At 45.9% G+C, this 15,354-nt stretch overlaps 1 protein-coding gene across 2 annotated transcripts in view; it reads right to left on the reverse strand.

Moving 5' to 3' along the window:
- The window catches only part of med12 (mediator complex subunit 12), a 44,658-nt gene that overhangs the window by 16,006 nt on the left and 13,298 nt on the right, over positions 1 to 15,354 (reverse strand). For both annotated transcript variants that reach the window (XM_062964115.1, XM_062964114.1), the window contains 19 exons: positions 14,293 to 14,469; positions 12,931 to 13,075; positions 12,569 to 12,687; positions 12,271 to 12,414; positions 11,045 to 11,208; positions 10,376 to 10,507; positions 8,889 to 9,116; positions 7,050 to 7,194; positions 5,991 to 6,111; positions 5,168 to 5,269; positions 3,841 to 3,954; positions 3,555 to 3,709; positions 2,516 to 2,695; positions 2,218 to 2,289; positions 1,935 to 2,089; positions 1,679 to 1,840; positions 1,470 to 1,581; positions 1,267 to 1,356; positions 593 to 702 (listed from right to left, as the gene is read on the reverse strand). In XM_062964115.1, the coding sequence (XP_062820185.1) occupies positions 593 to 702; positions 1,267 to 1,356; positions 1,470 to 1,581; positions 1,679 to 1,840; positions 1,935 to 2,089; positions 2,218 to 2,289; positions 2,516 to 2,695; positions 3,555 to 3,709; positions 3,841 to 3,954; positions 5,168 to 5,269; positions 5,991 to 6,111; positions 7,050 to 7,194; positions 8,889 to 9,116; positions 10,376 to 10,507; positions 11,045 to 11,208; positions 12,271 to 12,414; positions 12,569 to 12,687; positions 12,931 to 13,075; positions 14,293 to 14,469 (2,627 nt within the window). The remainder of the gene's footprint in view (positions 1 to 592; positions 703 to 1,266; positions 1,357 to 1,469; positions 1,582 to 1,678; positions 1,841 to 1,934; positions 2,090 to 2,217; positions 2,290 to 2,515; positions 2,696 to 3,554; positions 3,710 to 3,840; positions 3,955 to 5,167; positions 5,270 to 5,990; positions 6,112 to 7,049; positions 7,195 to 8,888; positions 9,117 to 10,375; positions 10,508 to 11,044; positions 11,209 to 12,270; positions 12,415 to 12,568; positions 12,688 to 12,930; positions 13,076 to 14,292; positions 14,470 to 15,354) is intronic.

Below are 15,354 nucleotides of genomic sequence, written 5' to 3' on the forward strand. Positions count from 1 at the left end.
ACATTTACATTGAAGATGAGAATAATGATTTGATCAGAGTTGGACAGTCTTATCTTAAATTTCAGCTTTATGTAAATATTCAAAAACATTTAACCTACTGATGCTTCAATTAATGTAATTTTATTAGTATCTATTTTTATTTCTGAAATTTACCACCCTCGGCTTATACTGGAGTCAATGTTTTCCCTGTTATTTGTGGTAAAATTGGGTGCCTCGGCTTATATTTGGGTCAGCTTATACTCGAGTATATACGGTATATAGAAAAGCTCCAATGTTAATGACTCTCTCTCGCCCAAATCTGAAAACCTGGAGGCTGGTGCAAAGCCAAGAGGCATGCAAGGCCTGCCTATCCAGGAAGCAGACTGGTCCCACTTTCCACACCTCCAGTGCATGGCTGCGTTCCTGACAACTGCTAAAGCAGTGGTTCCCAACCTTTGGGCCTCCAGGTGTTTTGGACTTCAACTCCCAGAATCCCAGTCAGCTTACCAACTGTTAGGAACTATGGGAGCTAAAGTCCAAAACACCTGGAGACCCAAAGGTTGGGAACCACTGTGCTAAAGGGAGTGGGGGAGGTGCTGGTCTCGAGACTCACTTGTTGGACTGCATATCCACGGTGCCACTGCTGATGATGTCCAGGAGGAGCACGGCCCACTCGGTGGTCTGCTGGGTGCTGCGCTGGACTGTGTCAAACATGCCGCCCACCTTTCAGGAGGGAGAGGAGGAGGCGGTTGGCCCCAAGGGAAATCACTGGCTCCAGGATCACATGGTCCTGGCCAGAAGCCCAAAAGGGAAGATGGGATTCCTCCAGATGCAAAAGCCAAGTGGCTTAAACTCATTGGGACAGTGCAACTAAAAAAACCGCAACTGTCTATCCTGCTTTATGCAATGACGAGGCTTGTGGCTAGTTGCTGTAGGAGACCATATCCATATAGTGTCACTTTTGTAGTTTCTCAGCTTCTGAGACAAATACTTCTCCCTCTGCCTTACAACAAAGCAATTCCAACCTGGCAAAACCCCAAAGTTTTTGGCCAAAACAGACTGGTATTTTTGGTCTCCATCATTTCTGCTTCCCTCCCTGCCCACACCTGGAATGTGCCCCCTTTTCCTGCCATAAATTTTCCAAAGCTGATTGAAGTCCTTGGGCCAAAGAGGTCCCAGGAGAACAAGGCAGACCAATGGACTCTCTTTCGCAGCAAAGCCCTGGCAAATGGAAGCGATGTCTACCCACAGCCCCATCCCATGATCTACTATGATCTAGCTGCTCACCAGATTGAGTCGCAGCTTGAGCGCCTCGTGCATCAGCTGCTTGGCTTTGCAATCGTCCTGGTACTGGTCTTCTCGCCAGTTGGTCACAATCTAGATGGGAGAAAAAAGTGGATACTGAATCCATGGATAATGAGGACATACATTTGCAAAAGTCAGAGTCATATTAATGGGATTCTTAATAAGGGGCTGCAAGACTGGCCTACCTGCTGGACCTGGCTGTAGAGGGAGGTGAGGAGGCCCTCGCGCTGCTCGTCTTGGCCCTTCAGGCAGGTCAACACCAGGGACAGGAAAGGCTGCTGGCTCAGGAGGGACATACTGCAAGTGAATGGGAGAAAGGGGCATAGTTCATGATAGGGGCCTTCTGACACCCCCCCCCCCCTTTTGTCCCCTTCCCTTTCTGGACCCTCCTCACCTCTTCTGCTTCTGGCGGTCCCGCTCTTTGCGGGATGAGGACCCCAGGTGCTGCCCTTTCTCCAGCTCATCCCCAGCCGCCTTCAGGACGTAGCCCTGGACCGAGGTTGGCAGCTTGGCAATGAGAGGGGCAACCAGCCACACTCCTGATCTTTCCAGGGAGCTGAGAGACAGAGAGAGAGTTGGGCCAGGCTAGTCTTTCAGACCCTGTTGATGTCCTTCTGCTGCCCCTTCCCCTTGTTCGGCCAGGCCCTGACCTGAGGATGGGTTTGGCCTTGGTGCTGGTCGGGACGAGGCTGGTGGAGCCGCCCAGGTTGACAATGCCGTTGCTGGCGGAGTTGGTCTCGGCAGATTGCTGGAAGACTTCGATGGTGGCCTTGGCAATGTTCTCCAGCAGGGAGTTCATTTCTTGCTGAGGAAGGAGGGAGAAGGCGCTTGAAGAGACCCCAAAAGGAGACTCAGTGCCAAGGGAATGACACTCCATCCCACCCTTTTCCTGCCGGAAATGCAGACTTTAGTGTGCCCCCAAGAAACACTTACGTTGTTTGCCGTCTGCTTGATCATCAGCTGAAGCTCAAGCAGAGACTGCCGCATCGTCCATTGGTCCAGGTTCTGTAATGAGGGCAAACTCTTGTCACATTCAGGGTTGCTTTGGCACCAAATCTACTCACAGCTTGACTTTTCTGCCTGCTCTCTTGGTGGCTCTGCCAAAAATTCAGGGACCCCATCCCATCTCTTTTGCGTTCCCACATCACTCTCAGAAGGCCCACCCAGCTGGACTGTGCTGGAGAGAGAGATCGATCCTGACCTCCACCGCCAGGATCTCAGGGGTTCCGACCTGTAGGATGCGCTTGATCCTCTGCCGCTGGGGGTTCTCGCCCTCCTCGTTGTCCAGAAGCCGGTGCGGGTAGCAGATGAGCTGCATCAGCCGCTGGGCCTGGGTGCTGCTCAAGACTGGGTCCTGCAGGTCATTGCTGTCTTCGCACAGGGACTTCAGGCAGCGCTCGCCCACCCACTCCTGGCCAACAAGAGGGAACAGACGGCGATGATTATTGTTGTTATACAAGATCCAAAGTGGGTGTAAATAAATATATAATAACACTATGTAACACGATTTTTGTTCCTGCATTTTAAATGTCATTTCCTAATTAGTTCCATCATAAAAGCATGGAAAAAGTTTATTAAACTGCAAAAACTTTGGTTCTGTGGGAGGGACATCTTGTAGAACATTTTGCTCTGGTTTTTCAATGAATATCTCATTGAGTCTCAACCAATTCCACATAGTTTGTGGCAGCCACAAAAATGAAGTTTCTGGAATCGAACACTCCTTTTAAGGTAAGCAGTGCACAATTAAACAAGAAATAACACTTTCAAAGCAGTAACAGAGATTTTTTTGTTACATAGTATAATATGAGAGACCAAGCTCAAACGAGGATGTTCTGGCCATACAACCCCAACTCATTACTCACTACTTTCGATATGAATTTGTGAAGGGTAGAATGCGCCAAAATTCCTCACAACAGGAGAAAGTTGAGAAAATCTTGATGTTCTGGACTACAAATCCCAAAAACCTGGAATTGTAGTTCAAAACATATTTCTCCAGAGCTGACTGAAGGATTCTGGGAAGTTAAGTCCAAAGCCTCAAAGGTTTTCACCATTCCTTCTCAAACAATAGAAAGAAACAAAAGAACAAAAGAAGAGGATAGCCATCTTGTGTTGCTACTGCCACTTGTGGCTCAAAGGATAATCGTATGCTCTTGCAGGTGTGAGAGTCCCCTCCTTCCCACAGCCAGAGTAATCCTAGATGAACCTCCTCCAGCACTGAGTAGGCAGATAGGACTATAGAGAACCAAGGGCCGAGGGCCTGCCCCGCTCACCTGCTGGCAGATGCTTCTCAGGACGTATTTGGCATAAACCTCTAGGCTGGCTGTCTCAATGGAAACCATGCGGCCAGCTGGCTTCTTGTCATCTTCCATGAGGTCGTCAACTCCTCCCGGGTGGGAAAACCCAGAGCCTTTCAGTTCAGCATCACCTGTAAATGGGAAACAGGATTCGATCAGAAGTTCCACTGCTCGCATCAATCTCCTGGACGAAACAAGGCTATGCCCGTTGCCTCTCCTGCCTCAACATAATGCAGTTCCCTGGCCTTTCCGGAATACGAACCCAGAACAAAGACCGCCTTCAGGACGGCAAAGACAGCCCCGTCTACAATCCGATTCTGAGATGCAGCCAACAAGTGCCGGTCGCAGGAGGAGCGGATGCCCACCAACGGCTTGCCTGCGGAGAGACCGGAAAGAAATCCAGGATGATGCTCTCGGCTCCAAGCAGTGGTTCTCCAAGAGACACACATGGATGGATGCTTAGTTTTCAATGATGCATAAGGACTAGAGCAGGGAAGACCGATTGCTTGCTCAAATTATAGCTTTTGGCAACTCGTTTTGGAGAAACTGTAGTTTCTGGGATTTGGCACCCTCTTGCCACATTAAAAAAATTAGTGTTAAGTTTGGGCTCAACCCCAATGAATACTTTGCACTAACCTCTCCCCCCCTCTATATATGTGTGTGTGTGTGTGTGTGTGTGTGTGTGTGTGTGTGTATTTCAATAAAAAGACAAACTAGAACACACCAATGATAGATACGGTATAACTACCAGATGATACATCTGTATAGTATTTACTACACCAGAGATGGAAGACAATTGTCCTTGAACTACGAGGGATCGCCTAAGTAAGTACTACTACTACTACACTGCAATATTCTTCAGACCTTCAAATATTGTTTCCTCAATAGATTTTAATGTTCTAACATTGGTGATTGTAAACCTTCTAATAATATTTCTTTTTTTGTGTCAACAGCGACTTGAGAAACCGCATGTCACTTCTGATGTGAGAGAATTGGCCGTCTGCAAGGACATTGCCCAGGGTACACTTGGATGTTTTACTATCCTGTGGGAGGCTTCTCTCATGTCCTTGCATGAGAAGCTGGAGCTGACAGATGGGAGCTCACCCCGCTCCCCAGATTCGAACCACCAACCTTTCAGTCAGCAGTCCAGCCAACAAAAGGGTTTAACCCATTGCACTACCGGGGGCTCCATAATAATAATAAACTATATATTATATTTTGGACAAACATCTCTGACTCTACCCCAGTCTAATAACATACAACCATAAGAAAGCAGACCAAAAAATTACTTATAGTAAACAAATAATTTTGTTGTCTAACATTTGTTATCTAACATTGTTATCTAATATTTTAAATCACTAAACAATGTTGTAGGATAATCTTTAAATACGCTACTCATCTATTCCACATAGAGATTCCTATTTTTAAAAAAGACATTGTGTTGGTTTAACTTTAAGAGTACTAACAAGGTGCTGAGGGAAGGCTGGCAAAGAACAACTGGTTGATCGTCACTTGTGTATGAGGAACAAGGTCTAAACAGTATTCTCCAAGAGACAGAGAGAGCGACTAATCAGGAAGGGGCTGCTTACTGCTGTCCTGCTGGCAAGGATTCAGTTGAGGAGTCTTGAAAAGGTGCAGCAAGATCCGGCAGGTCAGGCGGGCGCCGGGCTCAGAGTCCTGCTCACTGCAAGCTGCAGGAAAGAAACACAGGACCTCCACTGAGATCGCATTCTTACCTTTCTACGTAAGGGCTTTGTTGCAAAGCAACTATGAAGATAAATACTGGCCCTGATTGTAAACAGCAGCACTTTGGCTCCCGGTGGCTCCCAGAACCCAGCTGGCATTGCTGTGGTTTTGGGGTCCAAAAAGCAACTACTTCCAGACGTCCGACTGACATCTGAGTCATAGTTAACAACAAGGCTGAGACAACAGGAAGTGAGAGGAATCTACCCCTCAAAAGGGAAATCCACTCCTGAAAGAGTTATTATCATGGGGGAAAGGGGTCTCCAATGAAGCATTCTCTCCAATTCTTGTTTCCACAACAAGTCATTTTTTTTCAAAATTCAATTGTCGCAGGGACAGAAAGAGAGATGAAATCTTCTGAACAGGGACCCATGGAGCAACATAAGCATTAGTTAGGAGTTTCCTGTGCTATCCAAAGCTAGTGCTAGATAGATAGACAAACACACACATATATACATACATATATTTGAATGGAGTTACATTGGAAGAATGTGCTTGTTCCGACTGACAAACACATTCAACTTGAGAACAAACCTACAGATCCTCTCTTGTCCGTAACCCAGGGACTGCCTGTATTGCAAAGTTTGGTTTCTACTCTGCAGTAATCCTGGTTCACCTCCTGTCCCTTTTATGCAACCAAATGACCCTGTCAGGCGTGAAGGGACTCACCGGCATTGAGCAGGGAGGGGATGGCTGCACAGCGGATGAGGTCCTCAAGGAGGAGACATTGGCGGGCAATGAGGATGGCCACAAACGTGGCAAGGGAATCATGGAAGGACAAGTCGCTCACCTGCAGAAGGGGAGAAATAATTAAATAACCTGGACACAGCATATTATTTCAGAACAAAGAAATGCTGGACCACTCTAACAACCACCATGTCAAGACTACGTAGAGAAGCCATTGAAATCCACAAGCATGTGGACAATTTCAACAGAAAGGAGGAAACCATGAAAATGAACAAAGTCTGGCTACCAGTATTTAAAAACTCTAAAATCAGGACAGTAAATAAAGAACAACACTCAGAAGACAGGGAAGTCCCAGAAATAAAACGATCAGGGCCAGCTAACACCGCCCAACAAAGGATTCCAGGCAGGAAGCAGTCAGGCCCTGAAGCTGCAAGGCTTTTCAGTGCTAATCAAGGTGATTAATTGGAACATTCACCCTTGCCTCCAACAGACAAGAGTTCTTTCTCCCACCCTGGACCTTCCAAAGATATATAAACCTCACAGACCTAGCTTCCAATATACCTCACAACCTCTGAGGATAGCTGCCATGGATGTGGGCAAAACATAAGGAAAGAATGCTTCTGGAACAGGGCCATACAGCCCGGAAAACTCACAGCAACTCAGTGTCTCCAGAGAGGTAGGCAAGTAGATAGCTAGTCCCTAACTTTCCGATATAAAAAGTATTTCGTAACTTTTAAAGCTTGACTCTGCTTCTGTAATTGATGAAGCTCAATCACTCTGCTGCTGTGCTCGAGAAGCTTCGGATATGCTAAATTGTGGCTGCTGTTGCTGCTTAACTTTTCAACTGCTTTCTCCTTTTTTGAAGTCCCCCAACAAAACCCTAGTCCGCCCATCAGTCAGATGACACTCTGCTTCCTTCCTTCTCTCTACCAGTCTAATCGGCATGCACATCTCTCTCCCTCTAAGTCCACCCAGAATGCTGTCCTCCCCCCTCTCCTTTGAATCAGTGCCCTCGAATGTCCATCCCGGCCCTGTCCTTACATCCACGTTGCAGAGGAGGTCGTTGAAGCCGCATGTCCCGTTGTTGGAGGAGCAGCACAGGGCTTTCAGGACTCCCAGCCACTCCGCACTCAGCAACTTGCAGTAACCAGTCAGTTCGGCACAAAGGATTGCAATGTCATTGACCCTGAGAAAGAAATGGCACAGAAGAGAGAGAAAGAAAGAAAGTGAGAAAGGCCATTGGTTGGAATGCCTCAAAATATCCACTGCTACACAAGGACACTTCAAATAGCAATCAATCAGCTGTGACCCTCTTTCCCCTAAAATAAGACCTCACTGGAAAATAAGCCCTTTTTTCATAAATAGCATGACTTTTTCCTGGAGGCTTGCAGTACAAGCCCTACCCCAAAAAATGAGCCCCAGTTATGATTGTCAGCCAGGCAGACACATTTAGGATGTCCGTTGCAAGACACGATGGGCGTATTGGGCTGTGGCGCAGGCTGGAGAGCAAGCCAGCTGTAACCAGCTGCAATGAATCAATCTGACCAGGAGGTCATGCGTTCGAGGCCCGCTCGGAGCCTATGTTTGTTTGTCTTTGTTCTATGTTAAAAGGCATTGAATGTTTGTCTATAAGTGTAATGTGATCCGCCCTGAGTCCCCTTTGGGGTGAGAAGGGCGGAATATAAATGCTGTAAATAAAATAATAAAATAAATAAATAATTGAATGTTAAAATAATATTAATATATAATCAAATACAGTAGAGTCTCATTTATCCAAGCTAAACGGGCCAGCAGAACCTTGGATAAGCGAATATCTTGGATAATAAGGAGGGATTAAGGAAAAGCCTATTAAACATCAAATTAGGTTATGATTTTACAAATTAAGCACCAAAACATCATGTTATACAACAAATTTGACAGAAAAAGTAGTTCAATACGAAATAATGCTATGCAGTAATTATTGTATTTACGAATTAAGCACCAAAATATCATGATTTATTAAAAACATTGACTACAAAAATGCCTTGGATAATCCAGAACCTTGGATAAGCGAGTCTTGGATAAGTGTATTGTATTGTAATGGATATTATTATTTATTGTATTGTTCAGTGTGTTGTGATGTGTTGTTCTTTTATATCCTGTTTATATTGTATTGTTCTGGGCATGGCCCCATATAAGCCGCCCCGAGTCCCCGTTGGGGAGATGGTGGCGGGGTATAAATAAAGTTTTATTATTATTATTATTATTATTATTATTATTATTATTATTATTAAGTGAGACTCTACTGTATAAATAAACTATATTGTTGATATTCATACTTAAAATTGCCTGCATTTACTCGAGTCTAATGCACCATCGAATCTAATGCGCACCTCAACCGAATGATTGGACGTATTGAATGATAAAATAATATTAATAATCAAATATAAACTATATTGTTTACATTAATACTTAAAATTACCTGTATTTTCTCAAGTCGAATGCGCCGTTGAATCTAATGCGCACCTCAGTTTTCAAAACCCTGAAACTAAAAAAAAAGGATTTCCTGCCAAATGTTATGTGCAGCGACAAAAAGTGTAATTTGGCCACAAAAGGTGTACCTTGCTGTTGCTGCGTGCTTAGACTCTTGTTTCTAAAGAAGGAATGCTAAGCAGGCAGCAACTGTAATGCAGACCTTTTGGGGCCAAACTACAAAAAGGGCACCTTTCGCCGCTGCGCAAGACATTTGGCAGCAAATCCTTTATTTAGTTTCAGGGTTTTGGAAACTGAGGTGTATGTTAGACTCAAATCAATACAGCAAAACTTGTTTAATCTGCTCTTTATGGTTACAACTGGGCATCCCAAGCATAGCCCTTGCCCGATATCCATCCCAGCGCTCACCGGTCTGGGTCGTGGTGCCCCACGCAGACGTGCATCAGGGCGTTGCACACAAAGCTGTAGCGGTTGGCTGGGTTGTCGGTGAGGCTCTTGCCCAGGTTGGTGTAGGTGAAGTTGTGGGCCGAGGGGTTCTCAATGGTGTCGATCATAAAAAGGGGCTCCCAGAGCATGTTGGAATCGGACGGCTCCACGTTGCAGTAGATGGTGTTCTTCACCTTGGAGCAGAAGTCGCTGGAGGGGCAGGAAGGCATTGGTCAAAGAGGCAGGAAGCCTCCTGAAACATCTTCCCGGGCTGGATCCCCACCCCCACCCAACAACAGGGAGACCCCAAGACAGCATCTAGTTTGGCAGCTGAGGCTCTGCTTCCAAGAGATATCCCTTATAGATCCTGCCGCTCCCACTGGGGCCCATTCCTTGGAAGCAGAGCCTCAGCTACATCATCATCACAGATGAGGAACCTCAAGACACAATCTGGCTCCTTCAGCCCCTCCCCAGCTACCACTCCCCTTTCTTTATTTCCTCATGTTGCATGTCCTATGTAAGGCAGGAAATAGTAAGAGTAATGATTTGAAAACCATCCTGGAAGCCCTTCTCACCAAAAGGCTGTGGCATAAATTCTCTAAATAGAAACAGTCAACCCTACACATTTGCTGCGGTTAAGGTCACTTCTATGTCCCCCAATAGAACTCTATATTTATTTATTTACAGTATTTATATTCCGCCCTTCTCACCCCGAAGGGGACTCAGGGCGGATCACATTATATACATATAGGGCAAACATTCAATGCCTATATACACATAGAACCGAGACAGAGACAGACGCAGAGGCAATTTAACCTTCTCCTGAGGGGATGATCGATTCTGGCCACAGGGGGGAGCAGCTGCTTCATCATCCACTGTGACGGCACTTCCTCATTTATACGTGGTACCTTATTTCCTACTTGATAGATGCAACTATCTTTCGGGTTTCTAGGTCAGCAACAAGCAGGGGCTATTTTTTAATTTTTTTTAACTGACGGGTGCTCATCCCGCCATGGGCTGGCCTCAAACTCATGACCTCATGGTCAGAGTGATTTATTGCAGCAGGCTGCTCACCAGCCTGCACCACAGCCCAGCCCTTTGGACAACTGACCACAGGATCACGCTGGAGGACCTACAAATGCCTAGAAAAGTGTTCTGTTTAGGGATGTGTAGGTCCTACAGCACAACTATATACGGGAAGTTAACCATAAAGTCATGTCAAAGATCCTACAGATTCCAAAAGAGAACATATTACCCATATTAAAGCGGACTATACTGGCTTTAAAAGCTAAGGTAGCTCAGTATTTCTGACTCCATCCCTTTTATGTTTGACCTGCTGCACCCCTAGAAGGTAGCCCCCAAGCAATTCCTTTGAAACTGAATTCGGCCTTTGAGCTGAAAGAGGTTTACTGCTCTGTACTCGAGTGCCAGGAGAGGCCCGCAAGGCCCCCACCCAAAAGGTACCTCACCTGAAGAGCTCTCCAAATTTGCTTTTGAGGTGGGAGCAAGATGTGTACAGGTCGTAGAGGTAGGCCAGGATGCAGCGCTCAGCCGAAGAGCCGTCAGAACGATTCATGCCATGCTTTACCACCCCACACAACCTGGAAAGAAAGGCAAGGGAGAAGGGACAAAAGTACCGTGTATACTCGAGTATAAGCCGAGTTTTTCAGCCTTTGTTTAGATTGTAAACAAGACTGTAAGAAGAGTGGTTCAACAGTGGAACTCTCTACCTCAGAATCCAGTGGAGGCTCCTTCTTTGGAGGCTTTTAAACAAAGGCAGGATGGCCATTGTGCTTTTCCTGCATGGCAGAGGTTTGTACTAGGTGGCCCATGCGGTCTCTTCCATCTCTGTGAATCTATGATTCTATGGTGGGAAATACCGCTGCCGCCACCATTTAGTTATTTATTTATTTCTCACATTTGTATCCTACCCTTCCCATCCTGAAGGGGACTTACAAATAGAAACAATTCAATGCTAACAACATACAATTCCAAACATAAACAGTTACAATTAAAAACCAGACTATTAAAACATCAATGATTAAAACATTGATTAAAATCATGCAAATTCAAATCATAGTCCAAGGCCTATCCCTTTGTCATCGCTTAGTCTGGGCCAAATAGGGCCTAGGCCTTACCCTTCGAAGACTTGGGCCATCTGGTCCTGGTTGAGGATAAGGCAGGAATGATAATGCCGCAGGACGGCCACGATGCAGAGGCACAGGCTGGTGGTATAGCTGCCCACCAGATCAGAGGACTTCAGCAGCAGCTCGGCTTCCACCACACTCAGCTCATTCAGCAACTGAGCCCAGCATCAGAGAGAACAAATGTGAGTTGAGTTGTAGCACATAGATATCACACATACAGACACACCAAGCTCAGAGATCTTGGGGACATTGCTGCAGTAGTTTTGCAACACAAAATTAATGAAAGGCAATCAAAGTCAGTTGGCCTCAGAGTCAGAAGGTTGGTTCGCTCATAGAGTCAAACCTCATTGTGGTGTGGTACTGCATCTACCTATAACACAGCCAATGCTGGTAACTTCTAAGGCTGAGTGATGGATTTAGTCCTAAAGTCATTCATCATAGGGAGGTTGGTCTCCTGCCCTGTCTCATCTGCACACTGAATTAGTTGTAGTTTCAACTGAGTGAAATTTCATGAGTTTTGGATTTGCATCTTATTGCCGATACATGTTGATTTTAGTACTGTGTTTTGGTATTATGTACTGTATAATGGTGTGTTCTGATATATGTACTTGGCTGTAGATATTTTATGTTTATATGTTTTGACTGTGCTGGACCCTGCCTCGAACTGTGAGGAGAGGCAGGTAACAAATAAAAATTATTATTGTTATTGCTGTTATTATTATTATTATTATTTGAAACACAACAAGTTGAGTCCACAGCAGACACTCTGCTGGCTGTTGTATTGGCTCACACGTCAGACACTTCCCAAGTGTCTAGGACTGTGTGATGTATCGGCGAATAATGCGTGCAGATCCCAATAAGGTGGCCTTCTGCAGCTGGCAGGTGGTAATTTTGTCAGTGCCAATTGTGTTTAAGTGCAGGCCAAGGTCTTTAGGCACTGCACCCAGTGTGCCAATCACCACTGGGACCACCTTGACTGGCTTGTGCCAGAGTCTTTGCAATTCAATCTTTAAGTCCTCATATTGTGCCCGCTTTTCCGGTTGTTTTTCTTCAATCCTGATGTCCCCTGGGATTGCACTATCATCATCATAATCATCATCATCAGTGTCATTTTTGGTTGAATGACCTAGGAAAAGCCCTCCCAGATTATACCTGGAAGCCCTTTAAGGCCACTCAACCCCAAACCAGGAACAGTCCAGAGACTCCCGAAGGCTCACCTGGATGGCAAAGTCGATGAGCCCACTGATGTTAAGCGAATATTCCATCAGGTCAAAGATGAACTGGACGTGCTGTACCAGAGGCAGGTGGTAGGACATCCCTAAGGCAAAGCTGGTGATCTGCTCCAAAACGTTGCGTGATACCTGGGAAGAGCAGACTCGTAAATAGGAAGCTTTCCTTGCGCAGTGGTCCCAGTTTGGCCCACACTGATGGAAGTTACATTCTTTCAGCAAACTGCCAAGGGCTCCACTCATAAGGAAGACACCCCTCAGTTGCCTCCACCTTCGAAGTGCCCACCTGAGAGGTAACAAGGTGCTGGTCGAAATGAGAAAGGTGCTGGAACTTGGCAAAGATGTCCTCGGCTGTAGGAAAGGCCTCTGGCTTGTTCCTTTTCCTCTTCTGCCCTTCCTCCCCTCCTGAAAAAGAAGGCCAGGTGCCTGTGACTCAATAGGCCTCATTTCAAAAGCCCTCCAGGTGTGCTCTTTTCAGACCTCTGTTCCCTCCCTGGCAGCCCACTGAGCGGGGAGGCAGAAGAGGGCAGGGAATGGGTACATCTGACCATTTCAGCTCTGGCATCCTTCAGAATCCCCCACCTTCCTACCCTCAGCCCTTCCAGTCAGCCCAGTAGGTGGTCCTTTGGGGCCAGGCTTCCCACAGACCTGTCTCAGCTGTGCTCTTCCTGTTCAACACCTTCAGGATGTCTTTGGTGATCTTCTTGATGGCATGCCGGGCTTCGTCACGCTGCTTCCCAACTCCAAAGAGGACCACCAGCCTCTGGTTGCATTCGTGGCTACTGGACTCCTCCTGAAAAGCCGACAATTGGAAAAGGGAAAACTGAGAGGCTTCTCCATGTATGCATGGCTGTCTTGCATTTCTGACAAAATATGTGCCTCTACTTTCCCCAGTTGGCCCACATAGAGCATTCAGTAAAATAGTTTGTGGTAAGACATGTACCCCAACAAGAATGCAAGAAAACAAGAGGCAGAGAAAATAGTATCCCTCTAGAAATCAAATTTTAAAAAGGATACAGTAGTCTCACTTATCCAACATAAACGGGCCGGCAGAATGTTGCATAAGCGAATATGTTGGATAATAAGGAGGGATTAAGGAAAAGCCTATTAAACATCAAATTAGGTTATGATTTTACAAATTAAGCACCAACAAATTTGACAGAAAAAGTAGTTCAATACGCAGTAATGCTATGCAGTAATTACTGTATTTATGAATTTAGCACCAAATTATCACGATGTGTTGAAAACATTGACTACAAAAATGTGTTGGATAATCCAGAACGTTGGATAAGTGAGATTCTACTGTATATGTAATCACTTCTGAGTGTAATTTTGGACTAATCTTTGAGAACATGAATTGGACCCCACACCGTGATAGATTTAAAAATCTCTATAAAGTGGGTCTCCTGCAGAGTCCAAGACATGATGGAACCACATGAATACAGAGAGATAAATTTACAGCACTGAAAAGGTGGATAGATAAACTACCTTTTGGGCTTTTAGATGGGTTACTTGGCTGATAAAAAGTCTGAAGGGACAGCTGGAACCTAAGGCAATGGTTCTCAACCTGTGGGTCCCCAGTTGTTTTGGCCTACAACTTCCAGAAATCCCAGCCAGTTTACCAGCTATTAGGATTTCTGGGAGTTGAAGGCCAAAACATCTGGGGACCCACAGGTTGAGAACTACTGAGCTAAGGGATTCCAGAAGCATTCAGACCATAACAAGCGCTCAAGACTTGGCTGTTTGGTTGTGCATTTAAGTAAATCAGATCTAATTTGCCAAATAGTCACTGTTGAATGTTTTTAGGTTGAATGTTTTTATGATGAATGTTTTCTATTGTGGAATGATATTTTAAATTGTAAGTCGCTCGGAGCACTCTGGTGGAGAGCAACTAATTAAGAAATAAAGTGAAGTGAAGTGAAGTGAAATAACAGCATCACTGGATTCAGAAGGAGCTTCGCATAAGGCAAGTGCGATACCTCTCTAGAACAAGGCTGTGTCTCATCCTACCTGAGGGATGGGGAAATGTGTTGAGTACTGGATGTGCCGGGGCTGGTCGTAGAGCGAAGCCAACAAGCCATCTGCGGCCCTGTCCTTCAGCAGCAGCAGCTTGCTCTCCTTCTCCGGATCCAGCTTTTCAGGGGATGGGCTGGCCTTGGCCTCGCAGTGCATGGGAGGGGAGAACATCTGTAGGGAATGAAAGGACACAGAGAGACAGTAAGGCCCCATGGCTGCATGCCTCGGAGAGAAGAAAGAGCAGCCCAGGAAGGAGACAAAAGCAGGGTTGGCCTGGAGTCTCCTGGCCGAGACGTCAAAGAGCGGCAGGCCTTTCACGCACAGCACACCTTTCGCTGAGCACCAGGAAGCAAGGGGAAGCCTGGGGGAAGCAAGCCAACTATGTCAAGGGGCACCAGCAACCGGCTTCTGTCTCTCCCGCTGTCCATGCTGCCAGGGGTGTTCTCACTCACTTTGGCTACCGGGAGGGAGAATCTGGCATGTCAAGGCTCATCCCGACTTCTTGATTCGAGAAATGGAGTCCTTATGGGTAGGACGGGAAACTCATTTGACCACAAGGATCAGGTTCAATCCCATAGAGGTTCTTGGAGACCACTTTCTGAAGGAGCTTTTAGGCAAAAAAACCCAGCATGTTTTATGGCTGAAAGTCTGAAATTTAGCCTTTTTAAAGGCATTTTTCAGGCCTTTTAGAATGGGGGAGAAACAGTACTGAAAAGTTGAGAAACCACAAAATGATGGCATCATGCAGAAAGGGGAACGTCCACCTATGAAAACCTATTTCAGGGGATTTCTTCCACTGCCATTTGGAGTATAGTTGGTAGAACAAAACCAAAGGCAGAGTCTTGACGACATGCTTCCATAGCTGATGCGTGCACAGGGAAATTTGGTAAATCTAGGTAGAATTCATATGGACCTCCAGATAGCTGCAGAACTACAATTCCCATCAATCTTAGCTGGTGAAGCCAATAATAAGGTATGTTAAGAGCTTCAGTCCAAAAATGCTGAGACGGTGTCAGGATTCTTTTGCGATATGAGGGTTCGGAAGACCCTGGCCAG

This window comes from Anolis carolinensis, unplaced genomic scaffold, assembly GCF_035594765.1.
Source record: "Anolis carolinensis isolate JA03-04 unplaced genomic scaffold, rAnoCar3.1.pri scaffold_12, whole genome shotgun sequence".
Classification (NCBI taxonomy): domain Eukaryota; kingdom Metazoa; phylum Chordata; class Lepidosauria; order Squamata; family Dactyloidae; genus Anolis; species Anolis carolinensis.